Raw genomic sequence first — 21,594 nt, 5'->3', positions numbered from 1 at the left:
AAGAAAGGAGCAATGCTAATGTAACATGTAAAGCTATTTAAAAAATGCTTTAAGAATGAATCAGAACAGTATAAGGTACTGCAGCGATTAAATGGGAGTCTACTTTCCAGTAATGGTTGTTGAACATTTTGGAGAAGCTTTGGTTCATGAACAGCAGTATTGTTCACATCCATCTGTCCATCTGTCCATCTGTCATATGTGGTAGAAATGTTGTACCTAGGGCTATCATTTGGTATGACTTATCTATTTTGGATTCTCTCAAAAACCTTATCCTTCACTCTTTTGAGGCAATTACTCTGGGTTTTGAGCCACAAGTACATAAAGAAGTTTTGAAACTGATCATGGGTTCATGACAAATCAAAGTACAGAGTATGGAACTTAGAATGTAACTGCATCAAAGTCCTCACAAGGAATACTGCAAGCACCAAAAGCCATGCTCCTGACACTTCCAAGATCTTGACTTATAAAGCGCGCGCGCGCGCGCGCACACACACACACAGAGAGAGAGAGAGAGAGAGAGAGCATCTGAAGCTATGCTCCTCATCATATGATACCCATCCGTGAGACTTTGCTGCTCCACATCACGATAGAAACATCAAACTATGAAATGAATTCATTGCCTTGATACCTGCCTTCATAACAAACCAATATGAAAAAAATACGTCAATCTAATGTAGCAAAGTAAAACATATGTTGTTTAATTGGCCTCAATAAGTATAACTTATTTGTTACCTTTATAGGATAGCATACCATGATAGAGGTGATGGCACCTTTGCAATCATTCCGATTTATTGCCCTGAGCTTTGCCCTGTAAAAAACCATGCGATATCATCAATTTTTTCCCCCTTTTTTTTGGGTGATGATGCGGTTTCGTCGATTTGGAACTAATTGAAAAAATATATATTGAATGAATCATTTAGAAATAAATTCGATATCAAGGAAGATATCATATATGGATTTCTAAAGGGGGAATCAATGGAGATATAACAAAATTTTCAGACTTTCGACTCTTACTATAAAACATATGAGAAATAAATTTTTTTGTGTAATTGTTCTTCTAAATTTAGAATCTCAAGCTTAACACTTGAAGATCAAATGTTGTATGGTATAGCTCAGAGAAATACAATCACAGAGTAACTAATTTTCGAAGCGGCTACGAGGCATATACCAAAACAAAAGAAGCGCGCTAGAAGAGCAACTAATTTGAGCTCGTACCTTCATACAGTGGGCGCGTGCTCTGATCTTCGTATTGAGGCTGAACTAGATGACCCACTAGTTGCTTATCAATCCATACCGAGAAGATGTGCTCAATCTTGGGCCAGTCTTCACCTTCCTCAACTTTGCACCGTCGCCCGAGCTCCGGACAGTTGTTGATGCTCAAGAACTGAAGTTTAGTTGGCAGACCATCATTTGGCAAGCATAAAAGCTGAGGACAGTCTGAAATCTCGAAACGCATGAGTGATGTCAGGTTCTTGAGCCCATCTGGTAGGTACTCTAGCTGCCCACAGTTCTGGATTTCCAAGTCTTCCAGCTTCCTTAGGTTCTGCAGTCCCCTTGGTAGTGCACGGATTTGAGAACAATGTTTGATCGCAAAATAGGTAAGGTCAGTGGGGAGCCAATTGTCTGGCAATGATACCAAGTGGTCACAGTAACTGATTTCCAAGCAGCGTATAGAAGCACGGCCAAGCTGGAGTTCTGAAGGCAAGCTTATTGTTGGCAACCCGCTGAGGGTCAGGGAGGAAAGAGAAGCGAGACTGGACCATGAGTCGAAAACCCAGTCGCCGCTGGCCTTCACCTCTAAAGATTGGAGCGATGGGAAGCTTCGCAAGCCAACTAATTTTGGGGATCCCTCAATCTCCAATTTTGACAGGGAAGGAAGATTATGAGTAAGTTGTCGAAGACCAGTGCAGTTCTTAAAAACCAGCTCTCGAAGCAAAGGAAGCAGGCAATTATCATATCCACACCAAACCTGCAAGCTGTGCATGCTCTCAAAATGTAGCTTTTGCAATGATGGGAAATTTCTTCTGTCATGACCACAAAATGAGCAATCCACAGTCTTCACTGAATCTATTCCTTTTACATAGAGTTCCTTCAGAAGTGGCAACTGTCCAAGCGGTGGGAGTTTTTCACATTTACCACAGTCGGAGAGCGACAAGATTACTAGATTGGAGAAGGAAGAATGCCATATCCAATCCGGAAATGAAGCACCTCCATAGCCTACTATCCTTAGCTCTTTGAGGTTAGTGTGAGGTTGGAGGCTATCCAGAACTTTCTCCTCATCCACACCGAGTGCATAGCTCCATCGTAGCTCTAACCTGTGAATGTATCGCTTTCCAGCTAAATTCGCCTCCTTGGCTTCTGCTGCTTTTGAAACAAAATGAAGGTTTGAAATTTGAAGCTCTCCATGGAGATTGTTCAAATCCTTCAGCTCTCTTAACCCACATCTATGCTGTGTACCTACAACAAATCTTGATAATGTTTGGAGATCAGTTAAAAGTCCAATTTTTGGTGGCATGGACCTCAGACTATTCCCTCTGGACATGGCAGCCTGTGCCATCACTGAATTTTCATCAAGATGCAGATCGAGATGGCGCAGTTTTCGGAGATTTCTTGTGCTCCAAGGCAACTCCAGAATATCACAATTTCTAAGACCCAATATCTGAAGATTGTAAAGGCAACCCACTGATTCAGGCAGCCTTCTAATATTTGTGTTGCGAAGCTGGAGGCACCGAAGGTGCTTCAAATCACCTATTGATTCAGGCAGCGTACTTATGCCACAGTTGCTCAGATCCAAGGTCCGTAGTCTTTCCAATCTCTTTGCAAGATTGCTGGGGACCCTTATCTCATGTGTTGTGGATCCACCAGCCAGCAGGAGCGTGTACAAGCCACTGTATCCATATAATGTCTTAAAAATATTCTTCCTTTGATTAGACAGAGGGGATTGCGTCGAGTTATCCCGCAGAAACCGGTCACAGATCAACGACAGATGCCGAGTCTTTGCAGAGAGATTGCATGGTTTGCCAAGCTCCGCTATACAACATTCCTCCCTTGATACATGTTGAGCAAAGTCATGAATAAGATTATGCATTTTGTACCTAGGTCGGCTGCTTTTATAGTCAAAGTGTGAGAACTGGAAGAATGACTTCTGCACAAGCGAATCAAAGTAGTAGCTGCCTATGTCTTCGATTCGTTCTCCCCCACTTGGCTGAATGAAATTTTGTGCTATCCACAGTTGGACTACGAACTCCTTCTCGAACTCGTAGCCTTTCGGAATTAAGGAACAATATGCAAAGCATGGCTTAAGATGTGCAGGCAATTGCTGGTAGCTCGAGCTAACCGCACGAGAGATGTCGCTGCTCCCACCAGAGAATTCCCACTTCTCGTCTTGGAGAATTGCTTCCCACTTGCTTCTGTCAGCTACCCTGCGCATCCTATGGCCCAAAGCAATCGCTGCCAGAGGCAAGCCCTTGCACTTGTTCACAATCCGTCTTCCGATATCATCTAGATCAGAAAATGCATTTGGATCTCGGGCAAATGCATACTGGCAGAACAAAGACCAGCAGTCATCATCTAATAAACCCTGCAAATAGTACGTAGTCGAGGTTCTCATAATATGCGCAGCTTCCTCACTCCTAGTGGTCACTAGTATCTTGCTCCCTTTGGCTCCATATAGCAAGGGGACTCTAAGCCTCTCCCATTCTTCCGTATCCTCATTCCATACATCATCTAAGACGAGCAAGTATTGTTGGAACAAGGTGTGAAGTTGATGGGATAGGATTAGGAATGAAGCAAGAGATATTTTTCATTCATAGTTTTTTTCTGCATCTTACAATCTTGCTAAAGCCATTCTTATATAGAATGACAATTTAAGTAACATTTAATGCCCTTGGAGTACTAAAATGACTCTTTGAAATACAAGTACTTCTGAGATTTCCAAGGTGACACTTTGGATTACAAAATGACTCTTTGGATTACAAAATGACTCTTTGGATTACAAAATAACTCTTTGGAATGCTAAGTTGTATCAACACCGAAGAGTCATGTGCATTGATTGCAAATTACTTCCTAATACTCCTCCTTAATTTGCAATTGATTCTTAACCTTTCTGAATTGTTCTATGGTGACAGCTTTGGTAAGAAAATCTGCAGCTTGCTCATTTGTGCCAACATACTTCAAAATGATTTCTTCTTTGTTTACCAAATTCCGAATGAAATGATGTCGAAGTTCAATATGCTTGGACCTTGCATGGAAGACTGGATTTTTAGACAAAGCAATTGCTGACATGCTGTCACAATAAATGATAGTTGGTTGAACTTGAGTTTGTTGTAGATCCAAGAGAACTCTTCTTAACCAAACTGCTTCACATGCAGCATCTGTAGCTGCGATGTACTCTGCTTCTGCTGAAGATAAAGCAATTGATTTTTGTTTCTTTGAACTCCATGAAATCATCTTTGAACCAAGACAAAAAATATAGCCAGACGTGCTTTTTCTATCATCAATTGAACCAGCCCAGTCACTATCGGAATAACCAACAAGATTGTTATTTTCTTCTTTAATATATTTTATGCCTTGCCTTTGACTTCCTTGAAGATATCTCAGAATGCGTTTTGCAGCAGCATAATGCAGTTTGCTTGGTTCTTGCATAAATCTTGAAACAACATTCACGGTGTGGAGTGATTGATTAAAACCCCGTTTGATTTTGATGAGCTCAAAGCATTTGAGTATATCGTGTGATTACTAATGAATTCAATTGAGTGTTTCAGTGAAAATCCTGCTCAAGTGTTTCTAGACATGGTTTACAGTATTTTGGATAAGTTAAGAAGTCTGCTGAACCAATGTCTGAGACTCGAGTCGACTCCCGAGTTTCACGAGTCGACTCCAAGCGTATCAAGGTCACTGGCACGAGCTCGAGTCGACTCCTAATCAGTATGAGTCGACTCCGACTGAAAACAGACAGAAGGATAGAAGAGCAGTCTTTCAGATCTGAGATTCGAGTCGACTCCAGTGGAACGCGAGTCGCCTCCCAGCGGTGCACAAAGAAAAAGTCAGAGAGTGTTTTATGGACTCTGAGATTCGAGTCGACTCCAGTGGAACGCGAGTCGACTCCCAGCGGTACACAAAGAAAGAGTCAGAGAGTATTTTATGGACTCTGAGATTCGAGTCGACTCCAGTGGAACGCGAGTCGACTCCCACCGGTGCACAAAGAAAAAGTCAGAGAGTGTTTTATGGACTCTGAGATTCGAGTCGACTCCCGCATTACGCGAGTCGACTCCAAGATTGTGCGACCATCAACAGAGAAAACCATGTTACTGCCACTGAGATTCGAGTCGACTCCCAGACAGCTCGAGTCGACACCAAGACAAGCTTCACGTCAAAAGGCAGAAGACCAACTTTCGGAAACTGAGAGCCGAGTCGACTCCAAGGAAGTTCGAGTCGACTCCAAGACTGGATGAGCCAAAAGACAGAGAATCGGGAGTTCGGGCTCTGAGATTCGAGTCGACTCCCAGGACAGTCGAGTCGACTCGAGAGGGCAAAATTCAAATTTGTATCCACGGTCTACAGAGGAAAAGCCGACTCCAAAATTGCCAGGTCAGCGCCAGAAGTTGGCGAGTCGACTCCGGGCCAAGACGAGTCGACTCCCAGTCGTGACGGCAACTTTAATTCAAACTTGGAACAGTTGCCGAGTCGACTCCTGAAAAGCTTGAGTCGACTCCCGCTACAGCCGAGTCGACTCCTGATCGCGCGAGTCGACTCCAACCCACCAACGGTCACATTGTCAGGCTGCGCAGAGTGTGCAGAACGGCCAGAAAAAGTGGAGTAACGGCTAGTTTCCGTGGGGGTTGGCTTAAATAGCCACAGAAGACTGTAGCAAAATAGAGAACATACATTCCACTCCAAGCATTCAAGTCTTCAAGCTTTGCAAGTGCTCTTCAACGAGAAAAAGGGGAGATCAGCATTTACTGCGCCACCAACTTCTCCCCAGCATTCAAAGCTTCCTCCTCCTACATTCAAGTCGATCACTCATCCAAGAGGAGACCAGAGTCAAGAAGCCATTCCTCTACTTAAGCTTAAAAGCGTTTGAGGGCTTCTAAACTCATCCTTGAATATATTGTTTCATACCTGCTTTTGAGAAGCTTATTTTCTGTTTTCTTTCTACTACGTGTATTTACTTGGTTCAATCGGGGGATTGAATCAAGGGGATAAAGGTTAGTTGGTGAGCCAGTTTTAAAACCAACGTGTGAAAGGGTTTGATTGTGAGCCCGGGAAAACAATCGGGGTTGGTTCTAGTCGGTGAGCCTGGGAAAACCGACCGAGTTCGTTGTTAGCTCGTAAAACAACAAGTTTGGTTGTGAGCTTGCAAAACAACCGGCTGTAATCCAAGGGGGTTATAGTGTATTCCCAAGAGAAACTTGGGGAGTGGACGTAGGAGCAAGGGATAGCTCCGAACCACTATAAAACTTGTGTTTGTGATTGATTGTCTCTTCCTCTTCTCATTTCATATTGCTCACAGCACATAGTAATTAATTAAATAACTTGGCATAGTTTTTAATTAATCATCCATAACGTTTTAAATTATCCAAATTGTTTTAAAACCCAATTCACCCCCCCCTCTTGGGTTGTCTATCTGGGCAACAGGTGGTATCAGAGCCAAAAACTCTTCCACTCAAGAGTTAAAAGATCAAAATGACAACCCCATTTGGATCTTCTCACATTGAGGGTCAGTCCACCCAAAGACCCCCTTTCTTCAATGGATCCGACTACTCATACTGGAAGGCTAGGATGAAAATATTCATCCAAGCCCAAGACTATGAGATGTGGACCATTGTTGTAAATGGCCCATACATCCCATCCATATATATAGATGGTGTCAAGGTACCCAAACTAGAAACGGATTGGGATGAACATGACATGAGGAAGGCACAATTAAACTCTAAAGCAATGAATGTCTTCTATTGTGCCTTAGACCGTAATGAATTCAATAGGATTTCAACTTGTAATTCAGCAAAAGAAATTTGGGACAGACTTGAAGTGACCCATGAGGGCACGAATCAAGTCAAGGAATCCAAAATAAACATCTTGGTTCATAAATATGAACTATTTAAAATGGATTCAAATGAAACTATCACATCCATGTTCACTAGGTTTACTGATATTGTCAATGGCCTAAAAAGCCTTGGCAAGAACTATACTAACAGTGAGCTTGTCAGGAAAATCCTTCGATGTCTACCGAGGTTGTGGGAAGCTAAAGTGACAGCGATCCAAGAAGCTAAAGACTTGAACAAGCTTCCACTTGAGGAGCTCCTTGGATCCCTGATGACTCACGAACTCACCATGAAACAACACGAGGAAGAGTCTTCCCATAAGAAAAAGGTAATAGCTTTAAAATCTACTTCTTCTAACAAGGACTTATCTTGCAGCAGCAGCAGTGAAGAAGAAGAAGATGAGGAAGATGGTGGTGAGGCTCTTCTTGTGCGCAAATTCAAGAAATTCATCAACCACAAGAAGTCCTATCATCAAAGGAGAGGGCCCTCAAATTTCTACCGGAAGGACAAAGGTAAGGAAAGAGAAAACGAGGGGATTGGATGTTACGAGTGCAAGAAGCCGGGTCACATAAGAGCTGAATGCCCCTTACTGAAGAAGGGGAGTAAGTACAAGAAGAAGAAAGCTCTTGTCACTACACTATCCGACTCCGACTCATCATCCTCCTCTTCTGACGAGGAACAAGAAGAAAAGGCCAATTTCTGCTTCATGGCCAACGAAGACGAGGTAACTTCCGATACGCATCCTGATTTTTCTTTTGATGAACTTTATGATGCGTTCAATGAATTAATGATTGAGTATAAGAATATAAATGTTAAAAACAGAGAACTAAAAGTAACTAATCAAACTTATATTCATAAGCATGATTCATTAATTAAGGATAAAGATAATCTTACCAAAGAAAATCTAGAACTTAAGACAAGCAATCAACTTTTAATTAAGAAGACTAACACCTTAACTAAAGATAATGAAAAACTAACTAAGGAACTTTCAAACCATAAACAAGTCTTAAACAAGGATCTAACAAAAGAACTAAATGATTTAAAAACAGAAAATCAAACATTAACTAAAGAACTTAACAAATACAAACCCTTAGTTGAAAAATTTACATATAGTTCAGAAAAGTTAAACATGATACTAAATAGTCAACGTGCAGTATTTAATAAAGCAGGCTTAGGGTACAAACCAAGGAATAAGCAAAAACTTCTTAGTAATTTCTTTGTTAAAGCTGGGGAAACAAAAACTAAGAAAATCACCTGTTTCTGTTGTGGAAATATAGGACATAAAGCAAATACATGTGACTATAGGAAAAGGAAAACTAAAAGAAAAATTAAAAGGGTATGGGTTCCAAAAGGAACCAACTTGACTAACCATGAAGGACCCAAGAAAACTTGGGTACCTAAGATGACATGATTTGCTTGTGTAGGAGTGTCTTGCAGCCAAGGTCAACAAAAATTGCTGGTATTTGGATAGTGGCTGCTCAAGGCACATGACGGGTGATAAAGACCAATTTTTCACCCTTGAAGCTAAGAAGGGAGGTGTTGTGACGTTTGGAGACAACAACCAAGGTCACATCATTGGCATTGGTAAAGTTCAAATCACCCCTTCTACTTTTATAGATAATGTTAGATATGTTGATGGTCTTAAACATAACTTGTTAAGCATTAGTCAATTATGTGATAAAGGATATGATGTTATGTTTAAACCATCACTATGTATTGTAACAAATCCTAATGATAATAGTTTGGTCTTTAAAGGGATTAGACGTGGAAATGTATATGTTGTAGACCTAGAAGATCTTGCAAAACATAACCAATGTCTAGTTGTAAATGAAACCAAAGAAAATGATGCTAGTTGGTTATGGCACCGTAAGTTAGGTCATGCAAGCATGGACACAATAACTAAACTAGTTAAAAGAGACTCCGTGATAGGTTTGCCAAAATTAAAATTTGAAAAGAACAAAATCTGTGAAGCATGTCAATTTGGCAAACAATCTAGGAATTCTTTTAAATCCATAAAATGTGTCTCTACCTCTAGGCCTCTAGAATTATTACATATGGACTTATTTGGTCCTACTAGAACAACAAGCCTAGGTGGAAATAAATATGGTCTAGTTATAGTAGATGATTACTCTAGGTACACATGGGTCATGTTTCTAGCGCATAAGGATCAAGCATTTTCTATGTTTAAGAAGTTCCACAAGGAAGTAACAAATGCTAGAGAATCCTCAGTTATAGCTATTAGAAGTGACCATGGTACCGAATTCGAAAATCAATTATTTGATGAATTTTGTAGCAAAAAGGGGATAACCCATAATTTCTCAGCACCTAGGACACCACAGCAAAATGGAGTTGTTGAAAGGAAAAATAGAACACTAGAGGAAATGGCTAGAACGATGTTATGTGAAAGTAACCTCCCTAAGTATTTTTGGGGAGAAGCCATTAATACTTCTTGCCATATATTAAATAGAGTTCTATTAAGACCCATCATAAAGAAAACACCATATGAACTGTGGAAAAACAGAAAACCAAAGGTTAACTATTTTCATGTTTTTGGATGTAGGTGTTTTGTACATAATAATGGGAAAGATAATCTAGGGAAATTTGACCCTAAATCTGATGAAGGAATATTCCTAGGTTATTCTACAACTAGTAAAGCCTATAGAATCTTTAATAAAAGAACTCTAGTTATAGAAGAATCCATACATGTTGTTTTTGATGACTCTAGTGACATCTCATCTAGTAAGAAGGTTAATTTTGATGATGATATTGAAATACTTGAAGAAAAGATAGATGAGATGGGATTACGAGATGATAATCAAAAGTTGATTGAAGGAGAATCATCAAACCAAGAGCCTATAGTGGATCATGGGCTAACTAAAGCTTGGAGGTATGCTCACGGGCATCCTAAGGAACTAATTCTAGATGATCCATCACAACCGGTTAGGACTAGAGCATCCCTTAGGAATATGAATAATCATCTAGCCTTTGTTTCACACTTTGAGCCCAAACATATAGAAGAAGCCGAAAATGATGTAAATTGGATAAATGCAATGCAAGAAGAACTAAACACATTGAGATAAGACATCACTTCATAAGAGATCATGTATTGAATGGTGATGTGTCACTCCACTTTGTGTATACTGATAATCAATTAGCAGATATTTTCACAAAACCCCTAAGTGAAGAGAGATTTAGTGTGCTTAGAAGGGGATTAGGAGTGATTGATCCATCCTAGTGGGAGTTACCACTAGATTAATTGATTTTGATGATGAGAATGAGGTTAAAAGAGAGTTTCTATTCAATGATCATCATATCAGTCCTTAATTAGGTGATTTTCCCTCATTTGGCGCGATTATAGCAAGAGTTTTAAGTGCGTGCCAAGGTTAGAGACGACTCGAGTAAGTTTCAGAGCCGGCTCCTAAGGGGGAGTCGACTCGCGCATTTGCGGGAGTCGACTCGCAAAGCTGGCAGCAAAAGGGGAGTCGACTCGCGCATATTCTGGAGTCGACTCGAGGTCGAGTCGACTCGCGACTCAGGGGAGTCGACTCGCAGTCGGGATCCGACTTTTTAACCCTAGGTTTGTCGTTTCGCAAACACTTTTCCTCAAGCCGCCACTGTTCACAAAGCCCTAGAGCCGACTCCTAGGTCATCCCCGATCGTCTCCAAGCCTTTTTCCCGTCGATTCTTCGCCGGACATTGAGTTTCCATCCGTTCCTAGGTCATTTCCGGTCCGTCCCGAGCTTCCTCTGTCCGTCCTTCATCGTCCTCAAGGTATTTTTATTCCCGTTTAGGTCAAGATGCCTCGTAAGGCCGTCGTTAGGAAGAGGTCCCGTCCCGCGGCCGTTCCCGAGCGGCGCTCCAAGGCGCGGCATGATCCCGCGAGGCAACCACCTCCGGATCGTTCCCCGCCTAGGGAGGTTCATGTTAGGCCATTGGCCGGGAAGGCCGTCTCCACCGGGAGGTATGTCGATTTTGACTTCCTCTCCCGGGAAGGGTTCACCATAGGCGATAGGCTTAGAGCCCAGGGTCTAGAGTACTTCCTCACCTTGGACCTTCCCACCTATCCTGGCCTAGTTCAAGAGTTCTATAGTACCGTCCATCGGGGAGATGGAGGTATTGAGGGCACGGTATTAGGTGTCCCATTACGTGTCACGGAGGATCTCGTTGCCCATATCCTCCACCTCCCACTGGTAGGGGTAGCTCCTGCACATCCTGAGGATAGATTTGAGGCCCTTACGATCGTCTTAGGGCAGCCACCTCAGTCCCCCCTAGATGAGGTATCTGCTAGCTCACTTCCTATTGAAGTGAGAATCCTCTTGAGCATTCTATCCAGGTCCATCTTCCCTAAGACAGGAAGATTTGATTTTGTGAATGAGAGGGACCTAGCTATTATGTCTTACATTCTTCAGGACACCCCGGTCAACTTCCCCAAGCTGATTTATAGGTATATGTGTGAGCCTTTAGATAGACCTAGGCTCTCCCTCCCATACGGGATGATATTCACTCTCCTGTTTAGGCAGTACGAAATTTCCATTCCTGAGAGGGAACCCTCTCGTGCCTTGCGATGGACTGATCGCTTGGGTACGGGGACCATGCACAGGATGGAATTTCGGAAGAAAGACGGGATCTGGGTTAGGAAGTCCACTCTCACTGCTCAGACCACCAGACCATCACCCAGTCCTGAGCCAGACTCTGATTACCCAGACTCTCCACATCATCCAGACCTTCCATCCACTCCTCCTGCTCCTACCACCTCTGCCGGACCTTCCTCCTCAGCTCCACCATCTATGGAGGTCCGTATTGATCCAGAGCAGCTCCGAGAGCTGCGGCAGGAGATCGTCCGAGATTTGAGGGACGAGCTGCTCCGGGAGCTCCGAGGTTCCGTGCCAGCTGCCACTCCTGCACCCACTCCTGCACCCACTCCATCCTCCGCATTGGTGCCATCCTTGACAGCCGTGACAGACATGACGGCTAAAGTGCGGGAAGAGATATATAATATCAGGGATTTGATGCAGGCCCAGTTCCGCAACATGAGGGAGATCAAGAGCACCACTCGACAGTTTCGAGAGGAGATAGGCCGTGACATGCACACCACTACCGAGGGGGCCGAGCGCTTGTCGAATGTGATTGTCGGCAAGCTGGACGCACTTCAGACCTCAGTGACTGGGCTTCAGACGTCGGTGACTGAGCTCTCCACTATGCACAGCAGAGCCACCTCGTCTATCATCACACAGCTTAGCCATGTCACAGAGGCAGTCGCCCTCCTCATGGAGCGGAGCAGATTGGGAGGAGGAGCCACATCCTCCAGAGGAGGAGACGCATCCTCGAGAGGAGGAGCTACATCCTCGAGAGGAGGAGCTACATCCTCGAGAGGGGGAGCTACATCCTCGAGGAGGACATAGATGATTTTGAGTTGTGTTTTATCTTCTTTTGTATTGTTTTTGCCTTACTTATAGTATGCTCAAATGTATTCACCTTCATATCAATACAATGAGTAGACATCTTATCTTTATTTCTGTGCCAATTGACTGTGCCATTTGATGTTTGATTGTGCCATTTGTGCCATTGATTGTGTGTGTGATTACCTCCTTTTTGATATGATGACAAAAAGGGGGAGAAATATGTATAAAATATGTAATAAGGGGAGAAATATGGTTAAAATATGTAAAAGAACTCTTAAAAACACACACAAATTTGTTCTAAGTGGATTCGGTACCTCGAGGCTCATTATCTCTCTTTTGGGGCTCCTAATGGAGTAATCTCCAGAATCTATTCAAGGGATATTCGGAGATTAGCTTAATCGTACTCAAGAACAAATTGACAGATTTTCCCTCTAAAAACAAAAAAATTCAGTTCAAAAATTTCAAAGCATTAAAAGGAAATTCAGAAAACTAAAACTAGTTGAATGCATATGTTGAGGGGGAGAATCTGAATTTTAATCAAGATAAATCATTGATAACATATAAGCCAAACAATTGATTGCATAATATGGAGGCTTATATAATTCCAAATGAAAGGGGGAGCTTTAACTCCGAAATTTAAATGTTTCACACCTTTCAAACTTGGATAAATTAAATTTTCAGACATTTGAATTCACTTGTGAATTTTATTTCATTATTTATTGAGCAATTCATTTTACGTATACTCAAAGTTTTGTCATCATCAAAAAGGGGGAGATTGTGGAGTGATTGATTAAAACCCCGTTTGATTTTGATGAGCTCAAAGCATTTGAGTATATCGTGTGATTACTAATGAATTCAATTGAGTGTTTCAGTGAAAATCCTGCTCAAGTGTTTCTAGACATGGTTTACAGTATTTTGGATAAGTTAAGAAGTCTGCTGAACCAATGTCTGAGACTCGAGTCGACTCCCGAGTTTCACGAGTCGACTCCAAGCGTATCAAGGTCACTGGCACGAGCTCGAGTCGACTCCTAATCAGTATGAGTCGACTCCGACTGAAAACAGACAGAAGGATAGAAGAGCAGTCTTTCAGATCTGAGATTCGAGTCGACTCCAGTGGAACGCGAGTCGACTCCCAGCGGTGCACAAAGAAAAAGTCAGAGAGTGTTTTATGGACTCTGAGATTCGAGTCGACTCCAGTGGAACGCGAGTCGACTCCCAGCGGTACACAAAGAAAGAGTCAGAGAGTATTTTATGGACTCTGAGATTCGAGTCGACTCCAGTGGAACGCGAGTCGACTCCCACCGGTGCACAAAGAAAAAGTCAGAGAGTGTTTTATGGACTCTGAGATTCGAGTCGACTCCCGCATTACGCGAGTCGACTCCAAGATTGTGCGACCATCAACAGAGAAAACCATGTTACTGCCACTGAGATTCGAGTCGACTCCCAGACAGCTCGAGTCGACACCAAGACAAGCTTCACGTCAAAAGGCAGAAGACCAACTTTCGGAAACTGAGAGCCGAGTCGACTCCAAGGAAGTTCGAGTCGACTCCAAGACTGGATGAGCCAAAAGACAGAGAATCGGGAGTTCGGGCTCTGAGATTCGAGTCGACTCCCAGGACAGTCGAGTCGACTCGAGAGGGCAAAATTCAAATTTGTATCCACGGTCTACAGAGGAAAAGCCGACTCCAAAATTGCCAGGTCAGCGCCAGAAGTTGGCGAGTCGACTCCGGGCCAAGACGAGTCGACTCCCAGTCGTGACGGCAACTTTAATTCAAACTTGGAACAGTTGCCGAGTCGACTCCTGAAAAGCTTGAGTCGACTCCCGCTACAGCCGAGTCGACTCCTGATCGCGCGAGTCGACTCCAACCCACCAACGGTCACATTGTCAGGCTGCGCAGAGTGTGCAGAACGGCCAGAAAAAGTGGAGTAACGGCTAGTTTCCGTGGGGGTTGGCTTAAATAGCCACAGAAGACTGTAGCAAAATAGAGAACATACATTCCACTCCAAGCATTCAAGTCTTCAAGCTTTGCAAGTGCTCTTCAACGAGAAAAAGGGGAGATCAGCATTTACTGCGCCACCAACTTCTCCCCAGCATTCAAAGCTTCCTCCTCCTACATTCAAGTCGATCACTCATCCAAGAGGAGACCAGAGTCAAGAAGCCATTCCTCTACTTAAGCTTAAAAGCGTTTGAGGGCTTCTAAACTCATCCTTGAATATATTGTTTCATACCTGCTTTTGAGAAGCTTATTTTCTGTTTTCTTTCTACTACGTGTATTTACTTGGTTCAATCGGGGGATTGAATCAAGGGGATAAAGGTTAGTTGGTGAGCCAGTTTTAAAACCAACGTGTGAAAGGGTTTGATTGTGAGCCCGGGAAAACAATCGGGGTTGGTTCTAGTCGGTGAGCCTGGGAAAACCGACCGAGTTCGTTGTTAGCTCGTAAAACAACAAGTTTGGTTGTGAGCTTGCAAAACAACCGGCTGTAATCCAAGGGGGTTATAGTGTATTCCCAAGAGAAACTTGGGGAGTGGACGTAGGAGCAAGGGATAGCTCCGAACCACTATAAAACTTGTGTTTGTGATTGATTGTCTCTTCCTCTTCTCATTTCATATTGCTCACAGCACATAGTAATTAATTAAATAACTTGGCATAGTTTTTAATTAATCATCCATAACGTTTTAAATTATCCAAATTGTTTTAAAACCCAATTCACCCCCCCCTCTTGGGTTGTCTATCTGGGCAACACACGGCATAAATAATGTCAGGCCGTGTGTTGGCTAGATATATTAATGAACCAACTAGACTTCGATAGAGCTGTGCATCAGCTTTTTCAGCATCATCATCTTGTTTTAACTTTTCATTCAATGCCATTGGAGTTGAAACTGGTTTGCTCTTGTCCATTTGAAATTTCCGTAACATGTCTTTAATGTATTTCTCCTGTGAGATAAAAATTTCTCCTTTGGCTTGCTTTACTTGGATTCCAAGAAAATACTTCATTAATCCGAGATCCGTCATCTCGAATTCCTTCATCATGCTTTGCTTGAATTCATCTACAACTTGCATGTTAGTACCCATGTAGATAAGATCATCAACATAGATACATGCAACAAGAAAGTTAGTAGCATCACATATCTTTACATAAAGAGATGGTTCACTTGGGCTTCTTTGGAATCCATTTGAACAAAAATATTTATCAATCCTGCTGTTCCAAGCTCGTGGAGCTTGCTTCAAGCCATATAGAGCTTTATGAAGTTTATAGACTTTGTGTTCCATACCTGCCACTTCATAGCCTTGAGGTTGTTTGACGTATACCTCCTCCTTCAGTTCGCCATTGAGGAAAGCAGATTTGACGTCAAGTTGGAGGACTTGAAGCTCAAGTTGTGCAGCAAGAGCAAGAACAATACGGATTGTCTCCATTCTTGCAACTGGTGCAAATGTTTCGGTAAAATCAATGCCAGGCTGCTGTGAGTATCCCTTGGCGACAAGTCGAGCTTTATGCTTTTGAATAGATCCATCTTCTTTATACTTGATTTTGTAGATCCATTTTAGCCCGATCACATCCTTCTCTTTTGGCAGGTTGACTAGCTCCCAAGTTTTATTCCTTTGAATTGTTGCAATCTCATCATCCATTGCCTTTTTCCATTCTTCCTTTACAACAGCTTCCTCAAAATTCTGAGGTTCATAACCAAAGAAAGCAAGGTGAGAAGTGTTATAAATATCTTGCATAGATCGAACTTTCTTTGGTAAAGAATCTGTATCCATGGTTTCTAAAAAAGAGGGAGAATGGATTGAACTTGATGAAGAAGAGGGAGTTTGTGACATAGATGGTGAAGTTTGTATTGGTGATGAAGGAGAAGAATGAATTGAACTTGGTGAAGAAATTGATGTTGGTGTAGAAGGAGTTTGTTGATGCTCTTCTTGTCTAGCTTGTGGCTCCATGAATTCATATGCGTTTGACATTTGAGATGAGTTCTGTGTCCAATTCCAGTTAGATGCTTCATCAAAAATTACATCTCTTGAGACGACAAGCTTCTTGGTTTTTGGATTGAACAACCTGTAACCTTTGGATTCATCACTGTAACCAATAAATATTAGTTTTTCTCCTTTTTCATCAAATTTCTCCCGGTATTGTGATGGAATGTGAGAATAGGCAATACAACCAAATACTTTAAGATGATGTACTGTTGGTTTTCTTTTGTGCCATGCTTCAAATGGAGTTTTGTTAAACACTGCTTTTGTAGGAGATATATTAAGAATGTAAATAGCAGTATGCACACCTTCAGCCCAAAAATTATTTGGTAAGCCTTTTCCTTTCAACATGCTTCGGGCCATTTCAACAATGGTGCGATTCCTTCTTTCAGCAACTCCGTTTTGTTGAGGACTCATACGAACTGTGAGTTGTCTTTGGATACCATTATGTTTGCAGTACTCCATAAATGGTTTGTAGATAAACTCTCCTCCTCGATCAGTTCGAAGAGTCTTGATTTGGAATCCACTTTGTTTCTCAACTAGTGCTTTGAATTGTAGAAACATAGAGAAGGCTTCGGACTTGGCATGCAAGAAGTAAACCCACATCATTCTAGTATAATCATCAACAAATAGAATGAAGTACCTTCGGTTGTTGTGTGATGGAGTTGCTGTGGGTCCACATATATCAGCATGAACAAGTTCAAGAGGTGCTTTGGATCTCCATGAAGACTTTGGAAATGGTAGCTTGTGCATTTTTCCATATATGCAGCCTTCACATACTTGACTTCTTCCTTCGATGAGAGGGAGACCAATCACCATATTTTTTTGCTTGAGTAGATGCAACCCCTTCATATTCAAATGTCCATATCGAAGATGCCATAAAGTTGACATATTAATAGCTTCACTTTTGAATACGACATCTTGTGATAACATGGTTAGAGGAAACACCTTGTTTGTGCTCATAGGAACAATAGCAACTAGACAGTTATTCTTTTTATCAAAAATTTTGCAGCTACTGTTATTGAAGTTGATAGCATATCCTTTTTGAGTAAGTTGCCCAACGCTTAGGAGGTTATGAGATAAATTTGGCACATAAAGAACATCATTAATAAGCCTTTTGTTACCTCCTTTGGTGAGAACTTCAATAGATCCTTTGCCTTCAATAGTTTGGAGTTTGCCGTCTCCGAGCATGACTTGAGAAGAATAATTTTTGTCAAGTTGGATGAAGATCTTTTGGTTCCCCGTCATGTGGTTGCTACACCCACTATCCAAATACCATACATTTTGAGAATCTTCTTGAACATTCATGCAAGAGAAGAGTTGTTGAGTTTCTGCTTCATTTTTAGTGAAGTTGGCTTCTTCATTTCCATTCTTCTTTTGGTACCAACAGTCCCTTTGTGAATGGTTGGGAATCTTGCACTTATTGCATCTGTATCGACAATCTTTTGAGTCATGGTTGTTCCTCTTGCAAACTCGGCATCGAGGATTGAAACCACCTGATTGTTGTTGGTTTGCTCCTCCTTGATAGTTGCCTCTTTCCTTCTTTTGGAATAGTCCTCCTTTGTATTTCTGTTTAAAATTCTTTTTCTCTGAGGTGTTGAGCTTAGTTTGAAAAGCTTGCTCAAGAGGTTGAGTAGAAAACCTATTCATTCTTTCCTCATGAACTTGTAAAGAACTCATTAGTTCATTAAAACTGTAGGTAAAGAGATCTTTTGATTCTTCTATTGCAGTGACAACATGATCATAATTTGTAGGAAGACTTCTAAGAACCTTTTGAACAACTTTTCTATCTTCAATAGTATCTCCAAGACTTCTAATTTGATTAACAACTTCAGTAACTTTGGTCAGAAAACTTTGCATACCTTGGCCTTCTTTCATTTGCATGTTGTCAAAATCTCTCCACAGTGATTGTAACTTTAATGAGATAACTTTCTCATTACCTTGGAAACCTTCTTTGAGTATTTCCCATGCTTGCTTTGCTTTTCTTGCTCCAAAAATTCTGGGATAGATGGTTTTGCTTATTCCTTGTTGAATGTATCGAAGAGCACATGCATCTTTCTTCACATTCTCCTTGTACTCTCCTTGTTGTTCTGCTGTCCAATTTTTTGTAACTTCTTGTGGTTGAGGTGGCTCTGCATATGAACCTTCGACTATGTCCCAAAGGTCTTGGGATATGAATATGGTTTGCATTTGACTACTCCAATAGTCATAATGCTCACCATCAAAGATGGGAACTTGGTTTGAAGTGTAGGAGAACATGGTAGTTGATGAAGATGCCATCTTGACAAGTATTTTTTTCCAGGCTCTGATACCAAATTTGTTGGAACAAGGTGTGAAGTTGATGGGATAGGATTAGGAATGAAGCAAGAGATATTTTTCATTCATAGTTTTTTTTCTGCATCTTACAATCTTGCTAAAGCCATTCTTATATAGAATGACAATTTAAGTAACATTTAATGCTCTTGGAGTACTAAAATGACTCTTTGAAATACAAGTACTTCTGAGATTTCCAAGGTGACACTTTGGATTACAAAATGACTCTTTGGATTACAAAATGACTCTTTGGATTACAAAATAACTCTTTGGAATGCTAAGTTGTATCAACACCGAAGAGTCATGTGCATTGATTGCAAATTACTTCCTAATAAGTATCTCTTTCCAGCCAGCTTCTCCTTGAGGTGTTTCTGAAGATTGTCGAGATTGCTGAGGTCATATGCACAGCTATCTACGGATTCTATCATGGCTCTCGTGAGTCTTTTTACATTGAAATCATAGGATACATGAACCCACAGCTTGAGCTCAAAATATCTCTCTACCGCGGCCTCATCGTTATAGACTACCTGAGCAACGGTGGTCTTTCCAATTCCACACATTCCATGAATGGAAACAACAGAAATGTTTCCACTGTCCTCCATCTGCGATGATACCAAGAGTTCTACTATCCTTTGCTTATCGCTTTCCCTGCCAAGAGGTGATGAAGGATTAAGTGAGCTGGTCTGACGAAGGTCGCCGCGCTCTTCTTGATTTCTCATTCCATTCCCCACTCTCAAGCCAAAGGAATTCCTTCTCCTTCCGATGGCATCTAGTTTATCGGCTATCTCTTTCATTCTATGGGACATTTTGAACCAGAACAAGCCACGCTTAGGATTGATGACAGACAAGGAGTTGCGTACCTGTGCGTATGGGATCAGACGCCGGCGTTGAGCTTCGGTAGCACACTCATCCAACACGTCGTTTGCATCATAGGCGACGACCCTGAGCTCGTTAAGCCACAATCCCACTGCGTGGTCAGTGCGCTGCCTCTCCTCTGCATCACGAAGGACAGCTTGAATCATGGAGAGATTGTCCCTGAGATTTCTCAGTTCGTCCTCCGCTCCCAAGACCAATCTCCACTCCTCTGATAGAAGAGTGAACAAGTTCTCAAACAAGACCTGCAGAAAAGCCATGTGCTTCGTTGCTTGCTTCTCAGAGCCCCTGCGTCCACAAAAAGAGACGAAGAGGTAGCGAAAGAGGTAGGGAGAGATCTGGGGAGAGAGATTGTCTGAGAACGCTCGTGTCCACAGAAAAGAGACGAATGGGGAAGCCCAAGGAGTCGTCCTGGTCATTTTGCAGAATGTAGATGACCACGTGATTGGGGAACGACATGTTGGAGTCATCTAGAACTCCAACACAGTTCTCTCTCTGTTTTTATGCGATGATACAAATTAGCTTAGAATGAGCCTCAGGCTCAATAAATCCGACTGGTTTATCCTGACCCACCCATTTGCATCCCCAAGTCAACGGGATGTAAGAAAGCATGGATAGAGTACATGAGGGTTGGGTTTCAACTTTAACAAAATTACCTCTACTTTTTCATTCATTTTATATTTATATATTATTTTACTTTAACTGTACTATTAAATTCACTATTTTTTCAGTTAACTATTTATATAAAATTAATTAATAATTTAAATTAAATTATAAATTATATAATTAATATATATATAAATTTATATGCAATTAATTTAAAAATATTTATTAAATTAAGTTAAATTTAAATTAAATATTTATTTAATTTTTTATATTATCATAAATTATAAAGATTATAAGTTTATATTGCCTTCTTTTTTTTAATATAAATAAGTGTTTTAAATTCATAATAGTAATATTTTAATGAAAGAATGGTTTAGTTTAAAATATTATATAAATATCATCCATCCTCCATTTTATTCCTCTTATATCCAATAGAAGAGGGAATCATTCTTATCTATCAATCCATATTTCACCAAATACATGGGAGGATAGATGGACAATCCATCCATCATTCCTCTCATCCATTCTTCCTTCTCTATTCATCGTTCCTCCAATCCATCGTTCATACGAAACAGAGTGGGAGTTATAAGAAAAGATAGAGGAGCGTGACATGAGGCATTTTTGGGCATACCATGATAGAGAGAGAAAGAGAGAGAGAGAGAGTTTTGTTTATTTATGAGAGAGCGGGTTTCAATCTGGGCTTATAATTCTTTTTAAAATAAAAATTTTTCTCCTCTCTTTTAGACTTTTTCTTCCAACATCTCTTCATTATTATTTGTTTTTTTTGGTATTTTTTCTGAAACCTAAAGTTGTACAGTCGATCTACTCCGAATAGTATGCCGCTATAAAGACATAAAAGGTATAACTATTGAACCAAACAGAAATTTTCTTTTAAATCTAATAGAGCCAGGCAGGGATTGTTGCCGATGAAGACCAGAAAGCTTTTCCTAAAGTTTATCTGCAGGCCAGACACAAACTGATATCCAAGAAGGAGCAACTTGAGAAGTTAATTTGAGCGGGACGCAAAGATTATAGTATTACTAGCAAACTAATAATATCATGTTCTTTTTGGGTGCCTTAGGGCCAGTCAGATATGGAGACGTGCTTCAGCTCAGTTTGACCAGAGGCAGATGTGGGCGTCCACTGAGGAGTTCCTACGACATTTGGAGGCCTCCATCCGGGGGTCTGTATGACAGGAGAGGGGGACTCGTGATGCCTACCTGGCCTATCACTGCTGGCTGGAGAGGAATACACGGGTTTTCGACGGCGAGAGCCGCCATCCGAGGATGGTGGTGGACCGAGCTCTACGGCATGCGGCGGAGATCACCGACATTATTGAGGCTTCACCTACTGGGTTGGTCAGGGACATCTGGGGCCCCCATTCTACTC

The 21,594-nt window shown here is 41.5% G+C and overlaps 2 protein-coding genes across 5 annotated transcripts; both read right to left on the bottom strand.

Moving 5' to 3' along the window:
- Positions 1–346: 346 nt before the first annotated feature.
- On the bottom strand, positions 347–4,622 carry LOC103699396 (putative disease resistance protein RGA3). 4 transcript variants are annotated; one of them, XR_003384079.2, is made up of 3 exons: positions 1,216–4,622; positions 733–808; positions 347–632 (listed from the first exon to the last, which is right to left on the bottom strand). XR_003384079.2 is itself a non-coding variant. In XM_026801845.2 (3 exons), the coding sequence occupies exons 1-2, from the start codon at positions 3,608–3,610 to the stop codon at positions 789–791; spliced, it is 2,415 nt and encodes an 804-aa protein (XP_026657646.2). In that variant the 5' UTR covers positions 3,611–4,622; the 3' UTR covers positions 347–632; positions 751–788. The 4 variants fall into 4 exon arrangements, 2 of the variants coding, with proteins under 2 accessions (XP_026657646.2, XP_026657647.2); XR_003384080.2 differs by having other exon boundaries at positions 347–628; XM_026801845.2 differs by having other exon boundaries at positions 751–808.
- Positions 4,623–18,895: 14,273 nt separating this feature from the next.
- Positions 18,896–19,865, bottom strand: LOC120105385 (putative disease resistance protein RGA3). Its single transcript, XM_039117762.1, has one exon. It carries the CDS (start codon positions 19,857–19,859, stop codon positions 19,014–19,016), a length of 846 nt encoding a protein of 281 aa, XP_038973690.1. The 5' UTR covers positions 19,860–19,865; the 3' UTR covers positions 18,896–19,013.
- Positions 19,866–21,594: the final 1,729 nt, after the last annotated feature.

The sequence above is a fragment of the Phoenix dactylifera genome, unplaced genomic scaffold, assembly GCF_009389715.1.
Source record: "Phoenix dactylifera cultivar Barhee BC4 unplaced genomic scaffold, palm_55x_up_171113_PBpolish2nd_filt_p 000274F, whole genome shotgun sequence".
Taxonomy (NCBI): Eukaryota; Viridiplantae; Streptophyta; class Magnoliopsida; order Arecales; family Arecaceae; genus Phoenix; species Phoenix dactylifera.
The sequence above is the reverse complement of the archived record's forward strand: the minus strand, read 5'-3'. Positions and strand labels throughout refer to the sequence as shown.

What these genes read in the sequence shown, in the direction of transcription:
- LOC103699396 (XM_026801845.2), bottom strand. Translation starts at nt 3,610, where the DNA reads ATGAGAACCTCGACTACGTACTATTTGCAGGGTTTATTAGATGATGAC. An exon ending in CACGCGCCCACTGTATGAAG is followed by an intron (nt 809 to 1,215) that starts GTACGAGCTCAA and finishes GGTTTTTTACAG; the next exon opens with GGCAAAGCTCAGGGCAATAA.
- LOC120105385 (XM_039117762.1), bottom strand. Translation starts at nt 19,859, where the DNA reads ATGGCTTTTCTGCAGGTCTTGTTTGAGAACTTGTTCACTCTTCTATCA.